This window comes from Mchenga conophoros, linkage group LG4 (assembly GCF_057382185.1).
Source record: "Mchenga conophoros isolate Kocher_MC1m ecotype Shallow Benthic linkage group LG4, M_conophoros_male_GT1.1, whole genome shotgun sequence".
Classification (NCBI taxonomy): Eukaryota; Metazoa; Chordata; class Actinopteri; order Cichliformes; family Cichlidae; genus Mchenga; species Mchenga conophoros.
In genome coordinates this window covers 27,250,554-27,275,901 of record NC_140529.1, presented here as the reverse complement: position 1 = coordinate 27,275,901, position 25,348 = coordinate 27,250,554, and the positions used below count along the sequence as shown (strand labels likewise).

General features: G+C 42.0%; 1 protein-coding gene across 5 annotated transcripts in view; it reads right to left on the bottom strand.

Moving 5' to 3' along the window:
- LOC146576266 (protein sidekick-2-like) overlaps nucleotides 1-20,176 on the bottom strand; it is an 83,917-nt gene extending 63,741 nt beyond the window's left edge. For 3 of the 5 annotated variants that reach the window (XM_085271402.1, XM_085271398.1, XM_085271399.1), the window contains exon 1: nucleotides 19,732-20,176. In XM_085271402.1, coding sequence (XP_085127528.1) covers nucleotides 19,732-19,888 — 157 coding nt within the window. In that variant the 5' untranslated portion in view covers nucleotides 19,889-20,176. The remainder of the gene's footprint in view (nucleotides 1-19,731) is intronic. The other 2 variants (XM_085271400.1, XM_085271401.1) reach the window with 1 other exon arrangement.
- Nucleotides 20,177-25,348: the final 5,172 nt, after the last annotated feature.

The following is a 25,348-nucleotide window of genomic DNA, read 5'->3' as shown; positions in this document are numbered from 1 at the left end:
GGAAAACGTTTCTTCAATCACTCAGGTGTTTGAGACCATGCCTGAGTGCACAATGCTATCTCCTAGCCAAGCAGAGAAAACAGATGTCCACTGTCTCCCTATAGTGCAGTATCCAGCTCCCACGGGGCATGCACAAAGTCACCCAGTCACCCATCCATTAAAGAGAGGCAGCTGCCAGAGTGTAAGTGTCCAAAAACTCAGTAAGAGACAGATATAAACAAGCATGCCAGTTGGTTTTGGGGATGCGAAGAACACTGATTGACAGAGCTCTGTCGGCCGGATTAGAGACGTTCATTTCGTCCTGAACTCAATTATATTTTACAAAGGCTGACATCCCCAGTTAATTGCAGCCTTTCCACATGAGGGAATTATTTGCACTTCTCAATTCCCTGGCCATGTGTACTCTGTTCCGCGTGTACAGGCTTCATCTAATATGTGGAAATATTGCAAATTAGATCAGTAAAAAAAAAAAAAAAGAAAAAAAGAAAAAAAAGATGGGTAAAGAAAAAACTTAGGGAAGTGTCGAGGGGCAGAAAGCAGTGAAGTACTAGTACAAGTTCAAGAGAGACGCATCTGGGTGAGTCGTCTGCCTCAGTCTCTCAAGTGTGTCTGGATCTTAACTCTGAGACAGCTTAGTTCAGAGACAGATGTAGAGTGACAGCGCTGAGATGATCGACACGGTGATGAAGAGACGAGGAAGAGAGGAGAAAAAGGTTGTGCAGCGCCACTGGCTCCGCCGTAATGAAAATGTGAGTCTTGCCCAAGGAAGGATGTGACAGGAATCCCAGGCTGGATTTGTGCTGAGGAGGTAATGTCAGGGTGGTAATGTCAAGAAAGCCCACAGGCCCAGCACAGGAATTTCTGCATATGTGTGCCCAAATGCCTCCGTACCTGTGTGTACGTGTGTGTTTTTGCGCATCCAGGGTGTGGGAATACAGGAGAAAAAAAACTCCAGGGTGGTATATCCTGGATTAGCCAGCCATTTCTAACTTACCCTCACTGCTCTCAGCAGACATCCCATGGCTGACATGTGTCACCACACACAGCCAGATTATCAGGACTCTAATCCACCTCTGAGGCTGACTGGGTGGGTGAGAGGGCTTCAGAGGATCTGCCGCACCAAGAGTAATCCAGGACCTAGCATTTCAGGAGTGAAAGGGAGGGGGGACATGTTGTTGCTCCCCTTACTGTCACTGTCGATGTATGTTTGAGGTGCCATGTGGCCTTGGATTAGATTTGTTGCTCTTGCTGACATTTGGACAGACAGCTGTCAGCAAACCCAAAACACTATGGAGGCCTATGTATCTCTGCTGTCCTTGGGCTATCCCTGATTGTGGGGAAGCTAATCCTGTATCGATGTTTTCGCGGTCTCCTTTGTTACAATGGGTATCAATGACATCACACGTGCTGACATTGCCTCGCCAGCAAACAACACCATTGTTTGTCTGTGAAATACTGGGTCGAAAACATTTCCAAATGGGAGCAATGTACTGCCAATGATGTACCAGAGTAAACAAGTAGACAGGAAATATTTACTGATAATAATCTCATCAAACAGATGAATGAAGCTTTTCTGAGGAGTAAACATCTTTTGTGTGTTAGATTTGTGGAGATACGACATGGTATAATATATTCTGCAGCTATCCTCGGAGCGCAGCCTCATAGACTCCTGAAAAAAAACAAAACAAAACAAAAAAATGCTCCTTAAATGGTAAAATAATGATTCATGTTTACATTTAATGGTAATGAAGCTGAATGGAGGCACAATAAAAGTGCCTGGTCTGTTTAGCTCTTGTCACTTGACACTGATCCTTCATTTGGTCGCAGGGGCGTTGGTAAGTGGAGCTGCAGGAGTATATCAGTGTCACACTACACAACCGTGTGAGAAATTAAGAGGATGATATCATGCAAATGTATCTATAGTTTTTTGTTCCAGGCAGAAATGCATGCCACTTATTTTTCATGTTAAATATTGGACAAACTTGTCACTTCACATACAAACATAATCAAATGAATGTATGTATGAACAAAAGGTGTTTTTTATGAAACATTTTTCAATCTATTTTCTTAGTGTGTGGAAGTTTGTCTCATACGATTTATGTTTTTATTTATTTATTTAATTTAACTTGGGTATCACTAGTACTGAAATTAGCTTCCAGCAAACAACATGAACATTGATCGTTATCTTCCCAGTTTTCGAATCCTAATAAAACATTTGTGTAAGTAAAAATGTAAATAAATGTACGTATCCTTGGCTAAATAGTTACGCGGACAATACATATGACTTTGTACAAATAAATAACCTTGACTATTGTATACTGAGGGCTACTTGTGGATTCCCACATGTTTCAGTGCTGGGTCCTAAACTGTTTATAGCATATTGTTTAGAAATAACATGTTTAAATTGTTAAAATTCACTTTGTTTGCTGATGATGCTGGAAAAATCTTGGAAAAGCTTGTGAATAAAGTCAAACTGAAAGCCAAACTGAAAGTTTGGGACTGGTTTGACTTTCATAAATGATCAAATTTACCAAATTATTAACAAATTACAGCAAAAACAAATACTGAAAAGGAAGCAATAGAATAAAAAGTACAACAAAAAGGATCATCTTGAGCAGGATAAGTGATCATAAATTATGTTGGAAAGCTCAAATAAACAATGAAATATTGAAAAATGTCTAAGACTATTGTACTATTACATAGAATGAGATCATTGTTATTATTATTTTATTATCAATAATTTCTGTTATTCTGTTTCATTATTATTATTTTGTTTTTCCATCAGCATTTATTTTTATAGGGATTTGTGACTTAAAAAAAATCTTTAGCATCCTTAATTGTAGCATTATTGTGCTGTAAAAACAAACAAAAAAAAAACCTGCTGTGATACCACATGGTGACTTTTTGTGGAATGAACTGCCTAAATGGCATCAAGTCTTAGCGAATAAAAAAACGCTACTGTTCACCACAGCTTTTAGCTTCACATGCTTGGTTTTGATAGAGTGTTACACTGGAAGCCCTTCCTGATAGAACCCCAAAGACAACTTTTATCTCCAGCTGGAATCAAACCTGCGATCTTTCACTTGCCCAGGTAACGTGTTAACCACCACACTATAAAATATTTATTTTTAGCATTTCGGATTATAGCTGTCTCTTCCAGTAGTTAAACTTGACTGAGAAATTGCAAACACCCTCTTACTCAAGGGAAGTCACAAATTGAGTTGGGCAGCAGGGCAGTGGGGCAGGTTAGGTGTGCGCCAAGGACAGGGACTCCCTGCTGCTGCAAGGCACTCCACTGATTAAGAGAAGCCAATCACTCTTAGTGTCAGGTCTGCTAAGGACACAGCCTTTCTCTCACCTCATAGAAGATGAGTGGCTTGCCAGAGCACCAACACCAGTTCATCCAACTCCCCATTAGTTGTAGCAAATCAGTGAAATTTGACCTCTGGAGACCCCTGACTCAATACTGCCAGCTTATTAAGCTTGGGCAGTTTCAGGTTAGACAATAGTGCTGTTGCTGTAATGATGTAAACAATTCATAGTGGTAATACTGTGAGACAATTATTTTGCAAGTTATTGTTCTGTCATTGTTTTGAGTGTGGGTGTTGCATTCCATCTGGGAGATAGGGAAGTCATTAACTCTGAACAGACCGTTTCCAATCACTGAATTGTTGGAAATTGCATAAAACTAGCATCCATGCAGCAATACTTATAACCTTCCTGCCCATATTTTGTTTAAGGTCAGATGTCATATAATAGAGCTCAAAGACTGTGTCCAGTGACTAACTTTCACACATGTAAGACAATTAAATGCAAAAGAGAAGAAAAATAACACCTGAAAACTACTTTTGCCGTGCCTCTGTGGTTACCGGGATGCATGAATGATGTGGAGACAATCATACTGTAGTCATGGCATGGCTGCAGTGGTGATGCAGGAGATGTAATGTATTCTATGTGTCCGGACTGAGCTGTTGCAATACTATCTTTATGGTTAAATGTGTCCCCGGAGACAGCAGTGCAGAGGTTAGAGCGCAGAAACACACACTGAAGACTGCCCACCTCTCTGCTTGAGGGCCTGGCCACCAACCTCACAGATTTTTTAATAGCACACTAAAATGCTGCGTAAAGACTAAATTGCTGCCCTCAATGGGCAACAGATGATGGAATTAAAGAGATTTAGAGCTGTGGGGGAAACAGGCTGCGGAATGAGGGAAGAGAGGAAAGAGGGCAGCAGAGCTCACCAAGGCAGCATCTGGCCCTTGTAGGGGCAACACAGCTCTCTGGGAAGTCTCTATGGAGTGAGAAAGGGTCTGACTGATAGCTCTTTCTAACACCCACTATGTGCACAGACTGGCACACACCTACTAGTAACACCTGCTGCACCCATATGGCGCTACAATATCACCTTATCACCTAAACAAAACTAGAACATGTGAGGCGTAAAAAAAAGTTCTTACCGTGAAATTGTGAGGGCATCGCACAAAAAAACACTCATTCCAACCCTACCCCTACTCAGGGTAACCATAGCAACCCATCACCTGTCGTCTCCTTGACAAGAATAAGCACAGAGCCAGGTCAGAGTGACACATTTTCTCTAACTCACAAACATGCAGGGTGATTTTTCATGTGCTGTGCAGTTACTCATAATCTCTCTTATTCCTACCAGAACATGAGCAGACACATACAGCCTACTCTATGCACACCAGATTTATCATCTGTCTTTTCTCATACCCTCCCTTTGTTCTCTGCTGTGCTCTCCACTCTCTGTTTGCCTCTCATTAACTAACACTTGTACTGTCACCGACATACACATAGACACGTGCACACAATGACACATTTCAGCATTACTACTCGTGCCAGAGGAAGCTGGTAAAAATGGCAACATTTATCCTGACCTGGCATATTCCGAGCCCAAGTGGAAATCTGGCCCACTATAAAGGGCCGGTGGGCTGCAGCGGCCTCTCTATTCACTGGAGACAAAACCTGGATCTGTTGCATGGTCTGGCTGGCTGGACTTATGAATAGATCCAACAATCCAGCAATGGCAGACCCCGTTAACCTTTTTACTGTGAGGTTCTGCCTTGACGTATATGTGCCATAGTTTGAAAGAGGTGACGCACGTGTTTTGTACTAGAGACAGGGTAGGTATTTAAGAAAAAATGAACCCACTGATGACAGCTTCGTGCTGCTTAATGTGCGCTCATGATATGGCCACACACAGTACAACAGCTGCAATATACTGAGCGACAAGTCAGGGAGAACTCCAGCAAAAATTTACTAACTGCAGCCTCATCCCTGACTACTCTCCCACACAAACTTGTGCTTTTATCTCATCCCAAGTGTGAAGGAAAGTTAAAAATAATTCAGAGTAGAAAGAGGGGGCTAGCAAACTGACACACTCCAACAAGCTCTGGTGTAAAGGATGAAGCGAAAGCACAGTGCTGTTGATATGTTAGGATGGGACAGGCTTTGTCCCAGGTGATAAGAGGGGGATGGGTCTCACCACCTTGGCTCTTATTTTCCCATTGCTTTCATCTTGCTGAACAGCGTAGACCCAGTGAGTCACCCAGTGAGCAAAACACAGCCAAAACCAATAGCCAGCAGATAGCATCTCTTACGCTAACAAGCTTTTCACTTGGGGATACCATCAGCTCCCTGGTTTTCTCGTACAGCTAATTAGGGATGACTGAGAAGCAAACCTGCAGCTATCTATACACCCTGTTTTTTTATTCTCTGTTCTCTCAATCCTTTTCAAAAGTGATGCTTTTCTGTCTCCATCCTGCCCCTCTTTGTCTCACTCTCTTTCTGTCTCCCTCTCTTCCTCACATGCTCACTCTTCGAAGGATATCGCTCCCTCAATTCCATCCACACTTCATTCACTTTATATGCCCCTATCTAGCATCTTCCAATCCACTACCAACGCTGCCATCACTGCCACTATGTCCAGCCCAAGGCCACTACTGCCTCTTAATCCCATTAGACCAAACACAATCAATTATCCAGCCAGCCATAAGGATCTGAGAGCATTAAAAGGTTAGCTCAGGAGATTTAAAGCCATTGATGTCTATGACAGCAATGCACCCTACACCTCCTCCTTCAAGTACTCTCTGCTTACCAATGTAGTAGTGTGTGTGTGTGTGTGTGTGTGTGTACGCGTGTATGTATGTCAGCATGTGTTCATCAACATGACACCCTGGCACCAACTTGAGCCACCATGCATCGCTAGCAGATCTTTAATCATGTCCCTGCAAGTCCTGGCAAATTACTGCCTTGTGATGGTAATCGATAAAGCGATAAACACAGCCGGGGACCGAAGCTGCTGGAGCGAAGAAATACCACTGCGGCCACTGGTTGAGGTTTTTTTCCCCCCTCTCATAATCTGATCCGTCTCTTGCAAAGAGTAAAAGAAAAAAAGTAAAGGAGAAAGATCCCCTTCTTCCAAGGGGACTCTTGTAGGTGAGAGAATAATGCACCCTGATACACTCTACTTGCATTAAGAGTTAGGAAAGTTATGAGATGCAGGTGTAGGTCAATTTAATGCAGGCAGGTAGAGTGACATAATCATATTGTAATCTGTAGACTCATCTCACCTCCCTCCATATGTCCCAAACTCAATGCCCCAGTGCTGCTCCATTCATCGCTTGATCTAATTCTCCTTCTCCCTCGCCTTTATCTTTCCCATACACTCTTCTCCTACGCTCTCTCCTCACTGACTTGTTCCTTCTCAGGCGAGAAAATTAAATATGATCATTCCTCTTCAAAGGCTCCACTATTAGCCACATAATGAATATTCAGTTAATGTAGCAGAGAGGAGAGTGTGTGAGGAACAGAAATAAGTGACAGCAAAAGGTAAATCTCTTCAGATGGTGCCACAGCACAACTACTAAAATCTCTTGAATGCACATAGCATTCCATACATGACTTTATAGCCAATAAATTTAAAGCACAAATTAATACATGTATCTTATTGCCATGAACAGACAGCTCTGTAGCATTTAACGGTGTGATTGTACATCTACATCATCAGAATCTAATACATCACTTATGGCTTAATAACATTTTGAATGATGAATCACTGATTATGATGCTATTATGAAAGACTTCCTCAAATCACGTGTCCCTGAAGCAATCTCCACTGAAAAATTATTTTTCTATGGCTTGCGAGGAACCGAAGCACTTGTGGCTCCACCTTAAACTCCCCATGCTAAGAACTTGTCCGCTTGTGTTCCAGATGCAGCTGCCAAGCACCTTCTCCACTGGGATTCAAATGTGTTTCCTCATGCAGACACGATAGCCACTTTCCAATTTCAACTTCATCCTAAAGCACCAATTTCTACTGCCGTGCTGGTGATTGAAATATGAAACCCTGCATATATACAGGCCATTACAGAGAATACAAGGCTCCAGCTGCTGTCTATCCGCCCAGGGAAGCGAGAGGAGAAGAAACAACAGGGATCAGCTACGACCGGAACACATTTCTATTTATTTATTATTCAATAAGGCTGAATTGGCCCCTGACCCCCAGTAGCAGCTCACGCCAAACTACCCTCAGAAGAAAATCGCAGCATTGCTGAATCGAGAGGAAATCAAACAGAATCCCTGGGGCTCAGTGGTATGAGAGTTCAAATCTGACAGAATTTGATGAGTCTCCCTTTTGAGTAATTCCTTTTTTGCTGTTTTTGATTTATGTGAACATGTTTCAGAAGCACAAACATTCACTTTCTAGGGCAGTACCATCAACACAGACATGCCGACATAGAAATAACAAGTAAATAAGTGAGTCGCCCCAATAAGCAGAGTCGTTGTAGGCATCCTAAGTGATGAGCATTTCTCTAAGATTGGTTTTGCATCTGCTCTTTTCTTCGCTCTCTTTACAACCCTGCAAACCAATGTGTGTGGTTTTTTTTCTGGGACAACAGATATTGTTTTTTTTCTTCTTTCTGTTATGATCCTCCAATTTTCAGCAGAAAGAATGTGATGAAAAAGAACTTCTAACCTTATTTCAGCTGATGAGAGAGAAACAGAAAGAAGTAACTGTTGCTCAAGAGCAAAAAGGAATGAACTGAGTAGCACAACACCTAAAACATACAGCAGAAAATATTTGGGGAATGAATGTAGAAGGGTGAGCAAATGCTGCAATTACACTGTTGTTTGCAGCTCCCAAGGTTGTTTTGGCTGTTAATTAGTTCAACTTGATGGCTTGCATCCATTGGTGCAGTCTAACCCAGTTAAGTCAGTTGCTCAATGAGTTTTTTCTGGGCCTTAAATACTGAACCACTTCTCTACAGGAACCTGGCCCAAGGTTAGCACCATGGTGTCAGTCATGCCCAGTGTCCGACACTGAAAGCCTGCCATGCTCCTCAAGTGCTTGCCAAAGAACACTCACCAAGGTTACGTCTGTCAATGGCAATGAATATCCTACTTATCTCAATCAAAGTCCTTCACAAATCTTTGAGGAATCGGTTCTGCCTGTGCTTCAAAAATGGAAAAAAATAAGGACATTAACTCTTATTGATGAGGGGGAAACAGTCACGCTGTTGCATCTAAATTGAACAGCTTGACAGATAACATCTTGAATTATTAAGCCGCAACCAATCAAATAAACATCTTCAATTAATCAATTAAAATAGTTGCCAACCAAGTGAAACAGATGAAAGCATTTGCATATCCTTGTTTGTCATACCTCTCATCTGTGTAAAGGGAAGCACACACTATTCAGTTTCTCTTATGTGTTTAGGATGGGAAGACTGACAGACAGAGCTTTTGATAGTGATGAAAAGAAAAATAAAATACATTTCATACTGAGAATTAAAAAAAAATCTGCTTCAAGCAGCTGCAGCAAAAAAGCCAAGTGCAGAACTGAAAGCCTTTCTCCTTGCTTTATATACTGGATGCAATATGAACGCTCATGTTGAGTTAACAGTGGTTCATTATTAATGGGCATGTACGGTAATGACTGTGCTTAAATGCCAAACCACAGAGAGATAAATTAACATATCTTCATGTCCCCAAAGTCAATCTCAAAGAAATGAATCGTGCAGTAATGACAATAAATTGCTGCACTTTGTTTCCACAGGATATAATCTATAAGTTGGTTGACAGGCAATGTAAATGTGTTGTTTGTGCAGCATAAATCACAAGCTAACAATGCAACACCTGTGGATTTTCAAAAGTAAAAGAAATCCTCTTTCAAGCCTCCCAACTGCTCAATATTTCACACATAATATTAACCGATCTTTTGTGCAGTGACATCGTGCACAAATGGAGGCATAAGCTATGATGGATGCTGTGATAATTATAATTTCAGTGATATAACAGCGAGGTAGAGAGATGCTTGATACATGGGTTTGTTTGCATCCAGTGAGTAAACACTATCGTGAAATAACAATGAAATGACAAGCGTGTCTTTCTTAAATGTTGGAGCCTTTTTAAGTATGATCATGCCGGGGCATTCACCTGTGTGTGTGTGTGTGTGTGTGGCTGTTTGTCTGATCCCTGCAACATCTTCCATCTCCAGGGGCACCGGTTCCCTCTCTCATCAACCATGCCCAGCCAATGTGACTGTCACTCCCAATCTGCAATGAGAGGGGAGCCTGTGCCTATTTTTATAAATGTATTCATATTCATTAGTCCTGAGTGTCATTCATAGCAGCAGTTCTATGCGGTGCGTAACCATCAGAGGCTGGAGGAGCCTGCCTCCTCTCATCGCACAAATTAATAACACAGGCAATCACTGCAAAGGTGCCTACTGTCAAACAACAATGGCTACTGATTTCCATCACCTATGCACACTTCCTCACTTCCAGATGACACAAAAAAAAAACCACTCAGTGGTTTTCCCTCAGGGAATCACACCAAAAAATGCTATTGTAAAAGCCTTTGAAATATGAAATCATTAATTTAAGTGAGAATTAATTACAGCCTTTTTTTCCCCTTGACCCACCGCAATATTCTGCGTCATGACATCTTTGTGGCAGCCGGTTAATTGTGCAGAATAACTGTGTGAACGCTGGCTGCTAATGAGAGCAATTAGGCATTAGGCTCGCACAAAACTTCAAACGCTTGCTCAAAGACTCCACACTTTGGCTTGATTGGCTTGTATGCGCCACATAGGGCACATGATGAGCGCATGATCCTTCGCTGCACTAGCTGGGAAAATCGGCTCTCCCGGTTAGACCGACACGACTGTACTTTTTGAAATAAAATAAAGTTTACATGAAGACTCATTTGCGGATGCTCTTCTGTATGCCGCCCATGCATTTTTTTCTTGCACCATTATGGGCACTGTGCATTCCTAAGTGATGGAAGTGGGCTGCTTCTCACAGCCTTGCCATGTTTTTTTCATGGCCATTGTTTCTGCTCCACCTTGCTTTAAATCAACAGCACAATGCACCCCCCCCCCCCACACCCATCCCCCCACACCCCCCATTACTCCACTGTACTTCACTCTGGACAACATAAATAAAACAGGCTTTCAATGATGCAGCGAGGAACGCCACATTGGGCTCTGAGCAGTGGTGTGATTAAAGCTTTTAAACACCGCCACCCTTTGAGTTTGCATATGTCAGCTCTGCAGTCTGTTTGCAAGAAGGCTGGTAGGGTAAATGTTCCCTCTGTAGTTTCCCTTATCATGTCTTTTTTTTCCTTTTTCCCTATTTCTCACTAATGCAGTAAGGCCAAGACTAGGTCCACTTTAACATACACAGTAATAAAGCAACATTCAGTAATAAAATTGGAACATCAAGAGCAAAGCCCACAAAGGAACATAAAAGCAGAAAGGTACTTGCTGTGCAACAGTGATGGATACGGTTCTAGCAGCTCTACATCCTGTACTCATGTATCATGCAAACCTATTGTTACAATACCTTTGTTCCTTTCTGTTTCTTTGCTTGACAATTAAGTTGCAGCTTTCCTCCCCTAACAGAGCAAGCATATTCATTCTAAAGCATCTGGAGATTGGTGTAACAAAGACTAAGAGAACACATTTTTGACTGGTCATTTCTTCTCACAATTTGCTCACTGTAATCTAATAATGACAACCCCTTGAGTGATCACAGAAATGGAAATCAAGACTACTTACTGAATTCCATGTTGGCCAGAGCAACTTCATTTAACTGATACAATCCAGCTGACTTCCCCATTTTTGTAGGTGCCACAGGCAAGGAGCATGTCCAGTATTGTTACAATAAAATATGTGCTCAAACATTTTTTTCACCGAATGAGGAAGTTATTCTTTGAAAGCACACCCACCCCACCACCACTTACAAATTCAAACAGCTTGACCAGCAGTTTGACAAAAGATTTGGGGACAGTGATGTGGAAATGTAGCCCGAGGCCTCCACGTGTACAATCTACTCACTAAGAGGGACAACAATAGCCAGCCCTTCTTTTGTTGCTGCAGTAATGCTTTCGGTTAATTCGGGCATCACAAATCAGTTTTGAGCTATCATATGTGTCGTATGTGATGCAAATCTGATTTGGCTTTACTCTCTTGAGTGAAGCTCTGTCTCAGCCCATAGTGCATACAAGAGGTTGCAGAGTCTCCAGTGTAGAGACAGACGTCCAATTTTGTCAGAAGACCTGCTGGTGCAGTACAGTGCATGTCCCCAATAGGGCACACTGGGGCCCATTTGTTTAGCTACTTCACTCTGGCTTTGAGACAAGAGGAGACAGTGACCGAGGCATCTGGGATATGGTAGTCCCCTGCAGAATTAAACAGGCTGCGTCTCAAGCCCCAGTGACAGGAAATCTCACTCAGATCACAAAAGGCAGCACTGATTGCGTCTGACATGTGCATCCTTTTCCTTCAGATGCAATGTCTTTGTTTTGTCTGGATTACTTGCGTGTAGGCATTTGTATTTTAGTGTAGCCTCTTTCTGTTTGTGTGTTTATGTCTACGGATGTGCATGTGCATGCGTGTGCAAGAGTCCATTCAGCCTGCTCCTCATCTAAAATTGAAACCGTGACCTTTTCATAAATATTAGCTGTCTGTGAGAGTACGCAAAACCTAAAGAGTGTGTAAAAGGGTGATTCCAAATTAAAAAATTAGACTCATGGGGGATAACCAGAAATTGGTTGTGTCTAATCAGCCGAGTAAAGTGCTGAAATACAACAGTAAATGTATAAAAAGGCTGGCAGTAGGAGAAGTGGAAGGGTTACTGTTTGGGCTCAAACTGGGCACACTAATCCCTTTGATCCCCCCATTTTACTGTCAGCTGTTTCCTAGCTACCGTCGGATCTGCACAGAATTTAGGATTTGTGCTACTGTACACCACAGCAATCTCTGCCCCACTGATGCAGCGCTCTCCTTTCTTTCCTCCATCAATACCCCACCCAGCATCAACATCCTTAGTAATATTCATTTCTCTCTCTGTTCCTCTCTCTCCTCCACCTCACTGCAGCTGGCAGTGACTGCGACATGGCAATGAGACAGGTTAAATTGGAAAGTATTTTGCACAGAGGACCATCAGAACATGACGCCTCACACTGAAAAAGCTGATTCTGATTTTGTCTATTCACACGAGACACCATGGCTGTGCCCCACTTTCATTAGTTGTGCCGAAAGTAGCATTCAAATACTGGTCTTTTGAGAAAGCTCTATTTAGCGATAATGAAACAATCTACATGTATTTGTGTCAATGCATGTGTTTGAATAAGGAAATGTGTTTGGTTATTAGCATACTTGCACACTTTTGCCGTGTGCATGCTTGTGCATCTGCTAACATGCATTAAAGCAATAAAGACACTTTATTGGATTCCTCTTTCAAGCTGCCTTTGAAATTAAAATAAATAGGCAAATGTATCTACGCAGGATCTCTTTCATCCTTGTCAGTATTGGTTGCTTTTAGAGGTGCAGTGCACCACAGACTTCCCACTTAACCTCTGAGGAGCTCTCCCAAACTGATCCTAAATCATTCCAGGCAGAAACACATGGCCAACTCGATTTGCGTATTGGCAGATTCATGCTTCATTGTCAAACACTGGCTCTCCATGGCTCTGCGCCCATTAATCCTGTAAGCATGTAAAAGAATGAATACCACAAGTTTCTCAATTTGCCAATTTCAATAGGAGCTGCCAGACTGTATTGATTTTGTATGTACGGTACACTTGCATAATTTGTATCATTCACACAGTCAAACTCTCAGGCCACCTTTTTTTCCGGAGGCTTTGTTCATTGTGTGTATTTTGATTAAGTACTGTAAGGTTTTACCAGGCATTGCTTGCCTTGGCAGATAAATGAAAAAGCAATGATCAAGGACATGGTCAAACACAATATCACTTAATACATTCAGGAAAAATGGCAGAAAAAACATATTTATCCAGGACTTGATCACGTTGAAGTTTGTATTTTAGGTGTGACTATATCTACCTACATGCAACCTTCCTTAAAAGGAGTAAACAGCATTTGTCTCAGCTTTCATCTGAAGTTGAACCCCTTCTTATGCTTTTAGTCTTGCACCTGAAGCGCTTTTGTGGCTTGTACTGAGGGGCCAAGAAAAGAGAATCCAGATGTGACACAAGCCATAGAGAAGAAGCCAGCAGTACCACTGTCAGTGCCTGTCACCATCACACTTCTTATGAGACACTCTGCTGATGTCACAGGCAAGGACGCCGATCAAAGATATATGTACATTAAAGTGCCGTCATACTACAATGACAACCTGCTCCACTCTGCCATGCCTACCAGCTCAGAATTCCTTATCAGCAAACACAAAAGCTCTGCTGGATGTGATGGTAGGTATGAGTTTCTGTAGATTTATCTCAGTTGATGCCTTTGGCTGTTCCATGCTTTAACATCTGCAATGATACCCCTGATGCAAGAGAGATACTCTCTAGCACACCATTTGTTTTTTAGTGAAGGTGGAGTACTGTCAAGCCATGACATGAGAGGGGGGGGGAGGGGGGAGGACCTGATGTTGAGCTCCCTACTATCTTGGAGAAGTGCAAAATGGCAGGTGTAAGAAAAAAGAAAAATCAGCCACAAAGTGAAATCCCATGTGTCAAAGAACGGGACAATGGCGAATGAGGAGCAGCTCTGGCCCTAATCAATAATGAGCACAAGGCATGAAGATACATTTTCTCAGCCCACCAGTGGGTCTGGTAAGACTGCTGCGAAGCAGAGCAGCAAACTCAGCCCTGCGATTGGGGAACACTGAGACTCCTTCTTTACAGACAAAACCTTGCCTTGGACTAGTCTGCCCAACCAGTTCAATTCACTTTTATTTATATAGCCCCAAGTCACAAAAGCAGCTGCCTCAAAGCACTTCATATTGCAAAGTAAAGACCCTACAATAATACAAAGAAAATTCCAACAATCAAATGACACCCCCCAACTCCTTGTCGACAGTGGGAAAGAAAAACTCCCTTTTAACAGGAAAAACCTCCAGCAGAGTCAGACTCAGGGAGGGGAAGCCATTTGCCCCTCCGGAAAAGAGCCAGAGATTAATAATAACTAATGATTAAATGCAAAGTGGTGTATAAACACAGAGAGTGGGAAAAGGTGAGTGAAAAAGAAACACTCAATGCATCATGGGAATCCCCCAATAATCTAGACCTACTGTAGTGTAACTTAGGGAGGATACGCTTTATCAAAAACAAAAACGTTTTAAGCCTAATCTTAAAAGCTACCAACTGACCCTGCATTCATACATGGTCGAAGCAAGAAGAATAAAAGGAAAGGTGCCTATATCACCTGAAAAACACAGCTTTCATTGGAAACAAAAAAATGCACTGGAAGCAAAGACAGGAATATACACACTCTTTCGGACCTCTTTAGCTTCATATGTTGAGGAGCTTGTTGTTCAGCAGACTCTGGGTGTCTGTACCAAGTTTAACAGCAATATCGGCGTGCCTATTCATGTCATCACTTACTGCAGGGACTCACAGCTGGTAGTAGCGCCGTTATTGGCTTGGTTTGAAGTCAGGACAAGAATGGAGCAGAATGTCAAGATGTGAAGTCGTTCATGTGAACGGACACAGAAAATAGATACTTGTACCGCCAGTTGTTTTTATGAGGACAGGAGGAAAAAAATGTACCCGCCACCCCCGCCTCGCCACAGTTTTTTTCCTCCATTTCTCTATGTCTTTGTCTCTTTTGCCATTTTATTCACAACACAAGAATACACTCACCAGTCCCCAGGAGGGGCACGCTGGATGAGAGCAGAGATTCAGTGAGCACATTATGCTGTAAAAAGCATTGTTTCTCACCATGGTTTTCCTTGAGTTGCCTTTGTGTTGTTTAAATGTTTACATGGAACAGCTTGGGGGCTTGAAGGCAGATGTATGGTCCAAGAATAGTCGGTAAGTACAATCTCTCTTTTCCCTGGACAAAAGTATTGACACAATTTTAAAGGCTTTCATATGGCTCCTTACAATAATACTTTGATGAAGACGCATGCACAACATCCTGCTGCCTTTTCAAAATGATATTACACAAATTAACCAAAAAGTGCCCCTTCACATTCCCCTCCCTTTAGCATTCAAGGTCACATCCTCTTTGAGCTTACGTCCCAGCTCAGGGCCTTTTTTGAGACATTTTTTGTTGTTGTTGTTGATAGTTGAGGTGCCTTTCAGCCTTGTGTCAAATTGATTAGACGTTTAGCCAGGAGAATTAATATGTGAAGAATTTGCCTGTTTTCCCCTGCAGCACTCCACCCTCCAAGTCTCATTTGTAAACAAGGAGACATGGAAGTGAAACTACTCTCAGCTATGTGATTAAAATGGGCCCCAAAAGAAGAGCTTGCCTCCAGATCAATGCCGTTATTATTGAAAAATTTAATTTGAGTACCCTATACCTTGCCCAAACTGTATTTTTGACTCAGTAAGACAAGAAGGACTCTCTGTGGGTAACGAATCAATCTGGATAACACAATTTTGTTGAGTGAAGATCCCACAGGTTCTTCCACATCTTGTATTCTCAGGCTCACACTAAGTCCCAAACATTCACAAAGCAAAAAAAAGCAAAAAAACCCAAAAACCTTCATTCTTCATAGAAAGTATTGATTTCTGCTATGCTGATAGGCAGACATCAGCATAGCACACACATGGAAGGAGATAAGACTATTTCCTGCATGCAAATAGCCATTTCCATAGCCCTTTGGGCAAATGGCAATTACTGGGCAAGGGGCGAATGCCAAAACCCTGCAGTACAAGTTAATTTGATTACATTTCCTTTATGAACTATAAACACAGTTTTGCTGCTCGACTGAGCCAATTAAAGGCTTCCTGAAGCTAAAAAGCGTTGACAGCACAACAGCCCCATTGTTCTTCAACAATAAACTTGATTGTAATCATTTGTCACACTTAAACCCATTTGAGGCATTTGTATTTCCTTTTTTTCTTTTTTGGGGGAAAATATTACCCTTAATTTAGAAGGAAAAAAGTCTGTCTTTTTCATTCAGTCATTCGAAAGCACCATTTCATTCCCCCCCCCCCCCCCCCCCCCCCCCCCCCCCCCCGTTAAGCTGTGATATGTTCTATCTTGGAGGATAAAGCCTCCTGTGGCAACAGAAACAAAAAGCACCCCCACCCAAAAAAAACCAACAAAAAAACAGAGATGAAGGCAAGAAAAAAAAGGCAGCTGTTTGATTTGGAAGTCGTAAGGCTGCCGCCACATTTCACCTGAGGCTGTGCAAGCCACTAGCAGGTCTCTCCTGGCATGAGCCAAATTGAGAAGTAAACAAGCATTTAGTCCAAATTTCAGCAGCTGTTAGCTCTCAGGAGCAGTCAACATGTTTAATTAACTGCATTTCACCAAACAGGGAGATACATATGTCATAAATATGTACACCGTGCAATTATGCAATGGCAGCTGAGAAGTTACAGCACTCCCAAATCACCAAGCCACATATAGGACTCCCAACACAATCCAAAGAGCTTCAGGTTTTGGAATATGCTGTGATTTTGTCACCGATAGATCTCATGATCTATTGTCATATCACAAAATCAGATGCCAGAGGCCAATGTCGAAACAATGGGACTATGCAGGTCTACTGTTATGGAGCTACATGCGAAACAGATTGAGCTTTCTATTATTTGTGATGGAGGGTTGTATGTGTGGGTGCAGACGAACAGGTCTGTCATCCGTCTTTGTGGGAAGATGACTTTGATTCCATTAAAACTGTATTATATTTCTCTTGATGGAGTTGTGTAATCTTGTACATATTGATTTTTGTATCTTTCTGTGGATGCACTTTGCATGCATGCATGCGTAGTTGTGTGTCACTGATGTAGATGAATTATGATCTGGTGCCCGCATTAGAGCAGGGAGTTTTAATCACACAAGGATTCAGAGTGTTTTAAACAAACGCTTTTTTGTAAGCATGGTGGATTATTATAAGATTTAAAGATTTGGAAATGGCTGACAGCTGTCAAGCTGCATAATAACGTACGTCCAGAAAATTATAGCAGCTGCCGGTTGGCAGAATGTCAATGCTGCTATCTAGATTAAAGCTCAATAGACAGGAACATGAGCACCACTAAGCATACACACGCACACACACACTTTTACAAATGCACGACAAGATGCACATAAAAAACACAATCACTTGCAAGAAAGATTTCAGCAGCAGGGGCTTTGAGGAGAAAATGAGGAGATACAGAGGGGAAGACAAAAACTCACATCAATTTACTTGGTATTTTGATGAGGGGCTCTAAATGAGTCTTAAAATGGCTTGCTGAGAGCAGCCTGTAGAAAGGTTCCCCCATGGATCTATCATGTATCCTCTTGTGCACTGAAGCAACCAGCTTTTATAACACAGCTGGAGCCTTGCTAGGAACTTGCTGAAAAACAAGTTCACACCACCTATGGCTCCCTGGGGAAAAGCACGTGCATCTATGTCACCTAATTTATGACATCCTCAGAGGTTCTCCCCTCTCAGGGAATGACTACAGCATGTCTAACTTTATCCAGAGGCACTGTTGCACTGCCACTCATTTGCAAACAAGGATTCCCCATGAGGAGGAGATCTGCTTCCAGCTTCAGAAAAACAAGACCTCTCTGGATGCTGAGATGACCCCCTGCAAAGACTGCGACTGCATCTTCACTAAAGAACCAAAAGCAGCAATTGTGCGCAATAGAGGAGGCCCTTCTCAATTGAAAGAGTAGGCAGACTGAAGAGTGAATCTCTCACCAATGCTAATGCACACCCGGGAACATTCAAGGTGCCAGAATACCAACAGCAAAGATGAGAAAAAGGTCCATTTGGGGAGAAAAGGTATGGCCCTGTCAAGTAGCCTAGAAGCGCTCAACAGATCCTCACAGACTCCAGGCATGTTAGTTTGAGAAAAGGATGCTAATAACTGTTAGAGGAACTGTGCTCTGCATAATAAGAGACGCCTGAGACTCTTTTCAGATAAGGTTGGAAGCACTTTAGAGCAATGCGACCTGTTCAAAGACAAACAAGCAAAGGGATTATGCTGCTTTTAGCACTTTGATTCACTGAGCATTGTGATTATAAGATGGTGCGCGCATAGGAGAGCCACTTCTCATATGAACTAACTTCCAAAACAAGACTTTCTTCATCCTTTGGGATCTATAGAAGTAAATTCTTCACGGCTCTGTATGTCAAACATTAATCTTTCTGCGAGACCTGCTGTCCAAAAAAAGATCCTGTGTTTGAATTCCAACAGTAAGGTTAAACACGATTCAATACAAATATACTCAGATTACTAATGAAATTCAAAGTCAAGTGAGCCCACAAAGTACATTTTATTATTTAGAAACTTATCTTCCGTTCTTGTGATAACTGGCTTTTCCATTTGTGAAATTAGAAAGCAAGGTGGAAATGCTCTCTCTGATTTTCTGTCTTTATTTAGTTTTTACTATAGATCTCATTATCTTCTCACTGGCCGAGAGGACATCCACGAACAGATGTAAAGTGAGAAGTCATACCAGTTCACAGTAATTGTTTAATTAGTGCAGATATAGTCTCCCTGCCTCCTTACATCTTTAACTGTGCAAGGAAGAAATGAACACCACATATTTTGTAATGGATTCATTTTGCGTCAAGCCCGTTACTTTCACACACTCTCTAAGTGGGAGACTACAAAGGACCAAAAGAGGCACAGCACAGCAGCACAGCCTTCAAACAAAGGCCTTGCATTACTGTCCCAAAGCCATATTCATGCACGTTAATAACAGCATCTGCTGAACTACCTATAGGCGGATGGGGAAGATCAAGCTTCAGCAACGGTGAAATGTTCTGAGGTTTTCAGGACCGATTGATTTTATGAGGCTTAATCTTATAAATAATACATTGTAAAGCAGTTATAGCATGGAATACAACACGTTATGACATGAATATTAAGTCAGACACCTGGTGTTTTTCAGCTATTATGACACAAAGACAAAACATATCTACATTACACTCTAAATATTAGCGACTTTTTTATTCTTTCTTTTTCTTTTTGAGAAGCCAGGCGGTTCTCCTTGAGCGTTTGGAGCAGTCGAGTGGCCCCGTGGTCACAGTGGGGGTACGTTGTGGAGAAGAAACCCCGACAGTTTACGCGTTGTCTGAAGCAATTAATTTAACGAGTGACGAATTGAAGTGTGGTTGTCCTGTAACAAATGTGACTTTTTCAACTGAAAACGCACACAGTTTTGCCACAGTTTTTGTTTGACTGACATTAGTCACATACCTACATCTCCCACAGACTTTCCTGCGCGCTTCTTTGCTTTTATTAACAGCAGCAGTCCGGTGTGAATAAAAACCACTGACTTGCGCGTCTTACCTTGCGCCTTGGCGCCGAGGACACAAGTCGTCAGCAGCAGAACCCAGCAGGACACCCACACCTGTCCGACCGGTTCAGTCCGTCCAGCTGTAGTCATGGTCCGCAGTGGTACCGTCGAGCTCCCGGTGCGGTTTCCCCGTCTCCACGCTGGGAACATGTTGCTCCGTGGGCACACACTCCCGGGAAGAGTCCTGTTTGCCGTTGGTCCTGTGCGTCAGAATGCTCCTCACTGGTGATGAGGTTGAGTGACTGGAGGAGAACGGGGAGACTTCGTCAGAGAGCACCAGGCGTGCATCAGATAGGCACGCGGTAGTATGAAAAGCCTGTGGACAAGTCCCGCATGAGCAAGGCGGAGTCAGTCCAATTGAATTTGCTCGGCTGTCAAGTGTGCGAGACAGAGTATTGACATCATCTTCTTACTGCTCCGAATAGCCTCTGAATATATCACAGAGAGCAGTGAAATAAATAACAGGGAATGACGGGACTGACGAAACTGCACACAGCCTCCCAAGTTCTTGTGATACAATGGACAGTTTTTAGCCCCTCCTAACTAAAATAAACAAACAGCAACAACATAAAAAAAAACAGGTATTTGTTTATTTGTTTTCTAAACAGCCTCAATTCTCACTACAGCTGTCCTTAAGCAAGGCACTTTAGCGACCGGTGGCAGGCAGTAAGGTTTCACACTAACTCGCTTGTACGTGTGCTCTTGTGTATGAGCTGTTGACAGTGGGAATAGACTAAATATAGGTTAACAAGATTTCTTTGCATCTTAAACACTGAAAAGAAAAAAAGACCCATATGCTGCTCAGAGTTTGCCATTAAGGAAGGCCTCTGACAGGACAGTCATTTTTTAAATGAATTGCCCATCACATAGACTATAGCAGTGCACCCAACCCGAGCCAAGTATTGCCAGGCCAAGTGCTCTGTGCGCTATTGCCACCTTGCGGCAAAAAGCGGTAGGGGATTTCTATTTGGACAGCTATGATTGATTGTTGACATATTAAAACCTAAAGCACGGATTACAAAACTACCTGATGGCAACTAAAGCTTTTTCCAAATAGCTCTGTTTGGATGTTTTCTTTTTTACTGCCAAGCAGGAAGAATAAACTGGGTCACAGTCTAAAAGTGGTATGGGTGCCGCTCAGTAAATCTCTTTACTTTGCATTGGTCCCAGTTAAATCTGGCTTGATGGTGAGGTTAAAAGCAGCCAAGGCGTTAAAGAATAGCACAAGAAATAGCTAACAAAAACACCTGAGCAATTAAATGTGATTCAGGAATTAGTCTGAGATCAAAAAGAATGGCAGGCTGTTGCCATCTGTGAATTCTCAGCCCACCAGAATGCTTCCTCCATCACCAGACAAAGGATTAAAGGCAAGTTTGAGTACACAGAAATGGTGGGCACTTTTGGAAACAGAGAAGAGTACATATGGGCTGTGATATCAGCTTTTGTTGTCCTTGCTCCTTTTGAACTCACTGAAAAATGCATGCAGGTCAAGGTAAGCTTTAAAGAGCTGTCACAATATATCTGTATGTGTCCCATTAGATTTTGTGAGTTTTGAAGACCAGCACTAATACTCACTAACTGAAAATCCCAGCTACGGTGAGCTAAGTAAAGCCCGCTGCTGCTTTTCAAAGAGCCCAGCTGAAGTGTAAACAGAGGTGGTACTCTCTGCTTTATATAGTCTTGCTGTGAATCTGCTTCACTGTCCTTTATTCTAATGCTTCTAAAATTCTCTATTTCCCCCCCGTATGTAATACCATGTCTCATTGCTACCACAGGCTCATTTTGTGTCATCCATTGCTCCCTCCCTTTATTTCCTCTCTCCTCCGCTGCCACCCCATGCACCAACCCCCTCCTGATAATGATGTGCTGATTATGAGGCTCTTAGACCAGCAGATTGCTCTCCAGTCTCATTCGCATACAGTGGAAAATTGCTGCTGTCTTGGAGCCCCCACCCTGCTGTGCGTATCAGGCAGGTTGACATTAGCAAGCTGCTGGGAACAGTGCTCAGGCACGAGGGCAGGTGCTCTATCTCCATCTCTATAACTGTTCTGCAGCAGACGAAACAGAGACTGCCTGATGCTACAAGCCACGCTGGGGGGGCCACCACAGGCTGGTGTCAAACAATAAGGTATTGTGTAGTTGACATTTATACATAACACATACTGAGAATAGCTACTTTCACTTGCCAAGTGACACGTGGTGTATAACAGTGTTTCACAAAACATAGAACACAAACATCTTAAAACTGCATTTAACTCTTTAATTTGTTAAATAAAAGTAATTCTGTTAGGACAAGTAAAATTAATGTCAACCTGAATATACCTTTAGATACACCTTCCTAATTCCAGGGCGACCCCCTTTTGTCCCCTTTAGCTTCGACAAGGTACTGGAAACCTTTCTGAAATTTTGGACAATAGCGACATGATCGCGTCACACAATCGCTGCAAATTTGTTGGCTCCACATCTATGATACTAGTCTTCCACCACATCCCAAAGGAGCTCTTTTGGACTGAGATCTGGTGGCTGTGGAGGCCATTTGAGTACAGTGACATTGTCATGTCCAAGAAACCGGTTTGTTATACTGCTGGAAGCAGCCATCAGAAAATGGGTACACTGTGGACATGGTCAGCGACAATGCTCAGGTAGGCTATGGTGTTGTTTGGTGATGCTCATCTTGTACTGTGGGGCACAGAGTGTGCCAAGAAAATATCCACCACATTAGCCTGAACCACTGATACAAGGCAGGGTAGTATTTACATCAAATTCCAATCCTTCTATCCAGATGTCAAAGACTCATCAGACTCTGCAGCTTCTTTCCTTTCATCTTCCATTGTCCAGTTCTGGTGAGTCAGAGCAAATTGTTGCCTCAGCTTCCTGTTCTTAGCTGAAATGAGTGGCATTTAGTGTGGTCTTCTGCTGCTGTAGCCATCTGCTTAAAGATGAGTTGTAACAAGTGTTTTGTTTTGTTTTGTTTTTTGACTTATGGTTGCCCTCCTATCAGTTGGAAGCAGTTGGGCTATTATAATCTGACTTCTGGCATCAACAGGATATTTCCACTCAGAAAACTGCCTCTCAATGGATATTTTCTCTTTTTCTGAACACTCTTTAAACTGTGGAGATGGTCATGAGGCAAAATCCCAGAAGATCAGCAGTTTCTGAAATACACAGACAGGTACATTTGGCACCAACAACAACGACAGATTCAAAATCACTTAAATCACCATTGTTTCCCATTCTGATGCTTGAATTTAACTTCAGCAAGTTTTTTTGTTCATGTCTACCTAAATGCATTGAGCTTCTGCCACGTGACTGGCTGATTAAATATTTGTTTTAACAAATAGAGTTGGAGAGGTATACCTAAGAAAGTGGCCAGTGAGTGTATATGTAAAATGGGTATCATATTTTTTCTTCATCCAAGTGTACACCAGGCACCAATCATAAGGGAGAAATCTTTCCATGGACCACTGCTACAAACATAATGATTTCAATGGTTTTGATTTAGCCTCATTGATGATGTGGGCTGACTGACATTCCTAGCAATAAGCCAAGATACAAGCAACAACACCATGTGTTTTATCATAAAAGATGAGTTATTTTATGACAGAATGAAGTGATGTGTCACAATCACAAAAGAAGAGTTTCTGCTGTGGGCACATGATGCTTATTTGTTCGGTGCGCCTATGCGCAGTTCTTAGTGGTACAGCCCAGTTCTGGGATTTCAAGCAAATTCTGCACAGATCGCTTTACAGGCCACAGACTCCTGGAGTCCGCCAGACAACACTTTGATAACTACTTTGGAAATTATTATTAAAACTTAAAAAAAAATGATTCCCTTGCCCATGACTGTCACAATTAAAAAAAAAAGAGTGAACAACCTGTATAATAAATACTTTTAAAAAATCTCCACAGTTGAAAGCTTGGACAACCTTGGATGAGTGTTTAGACCGCAAAAGTATTTCTCTTAACAAGTTACTCCATGTTAATTTATTATAGCCATAATAAATGATGTCAGCTTGTTCCAAGAATTTCCTATAATCAAGTGTCATTTCCTCACTAGTCCTGAAAGCAGAGCTTGAATTAAGCCACTTGCTCTTTGCTGTGTAGAATTCACTAAAATTGCAGTGATAGAATACTTGTAGAAAACCTATAACACCAGGATATTTGGATGCTCAACATATTCACGGTAGCAGATGTTTTTTTCGCGGTCTCTGGCATTCACTTGGCAGGTTACTGTAGTTCACCGTCAGACGAATTGCGACGATAATGCACTCTCATAAAGCACCCCGACTAAATAAGTACTTCCTTCGGTCTGGGAGATAGGGAATGCACCATAGACTTTTGAAAGCTGTTCTCTTTCCATCAGCTTGCCTGCTTTGAAATGGCTTGATTGAAATGAGCTTCATTTGAAACTGACTCTGTGCTGCCTCAGTTATATATGCAGGCATGACGGTGCAAAGGGAAACAAAGTGATCACGAAATACCAGTTTTTGCATCTGTGGGCACAAACACTACAGTTACAATGGACTCTACTTCATAAACAAGAAAATCAATCAGACTTTTTCTTCAGGATCAGAATCAGAAGACTTTATTTATCCCCAAGGGGCAACAAAGCAGCATAACGTTGAAGATAAGGACAGTAAGAACAGGCAATAAGAGTGAGCTTTGTTCTTAATTACCTGTGTTCATTTGTAGATGCTGAATATACGTGTTGCTGTTGCTGATTTAGCAGCGTGGATGGGCTTTCTTTTTGAAAAGGCCTTCTCCCACAAGTGTCAGCAAACAATACGTACACTGTGCGATGTTGCTGCATCATTCTTGACACCTCATCTATAGTACCTCAGAGAGAAAATCTGATTTCTGCTCTGTAACAGATCATCTCACAGCTTTTTCCTTTAGATGGTGGTAAAGCTGCAAATTGAAACATGAAAAATACAACCAAACTCCTGCTACGAGATGCATAACTGCATCTGAGAAAAGACATCAGCAAAGGGATCATTTGTTATGTCACACTGTTATTTTCTCACCACAGCAAAACCCAGTATATGCATTTTATTTTCTGGACTTCCACCAAAACAAATGAGTTTTACAAAGATCATTTGAAGCAAAAAAATATATATAAATATTAACTAAAAGAAATGCGGACGCATGAAGTTAGGTCATCTGAGTTCATGTGTAATAATAAAAAATAAAAATAAACAATACTGTGAAGGTCTCTGAATATTAATATAATCAAAATATTCTGCCTTTATTACCCAAAGGACAACTCACTTAAAATTATTGCACTGAATCAGTGCCGTAATTGCTTTCCCCCAGTCTCACTTTGATGTAAATAACATTAGCAATTTTCCAGTCATTTTGCATTGATCCTCCAGTGCAGAATTCTGCCCCAAGAAGCAGCTGGAAATTGAATGTCTTAGACTGTAGATGTGAAGCGTGCATTTCATTCAAGTTGTCTGAGAAACTTGACTACCTAAGAGATGCAACATTATTGGGATTGATTCTGTGCTTTGCCAGTAGCAATTTCTGTCCACTATACACTCACAGAAATGCGTAAAACGGTGTCCACACACATGCATGTGCATCACATTTGATGCAATGTAGAGCCCAGCA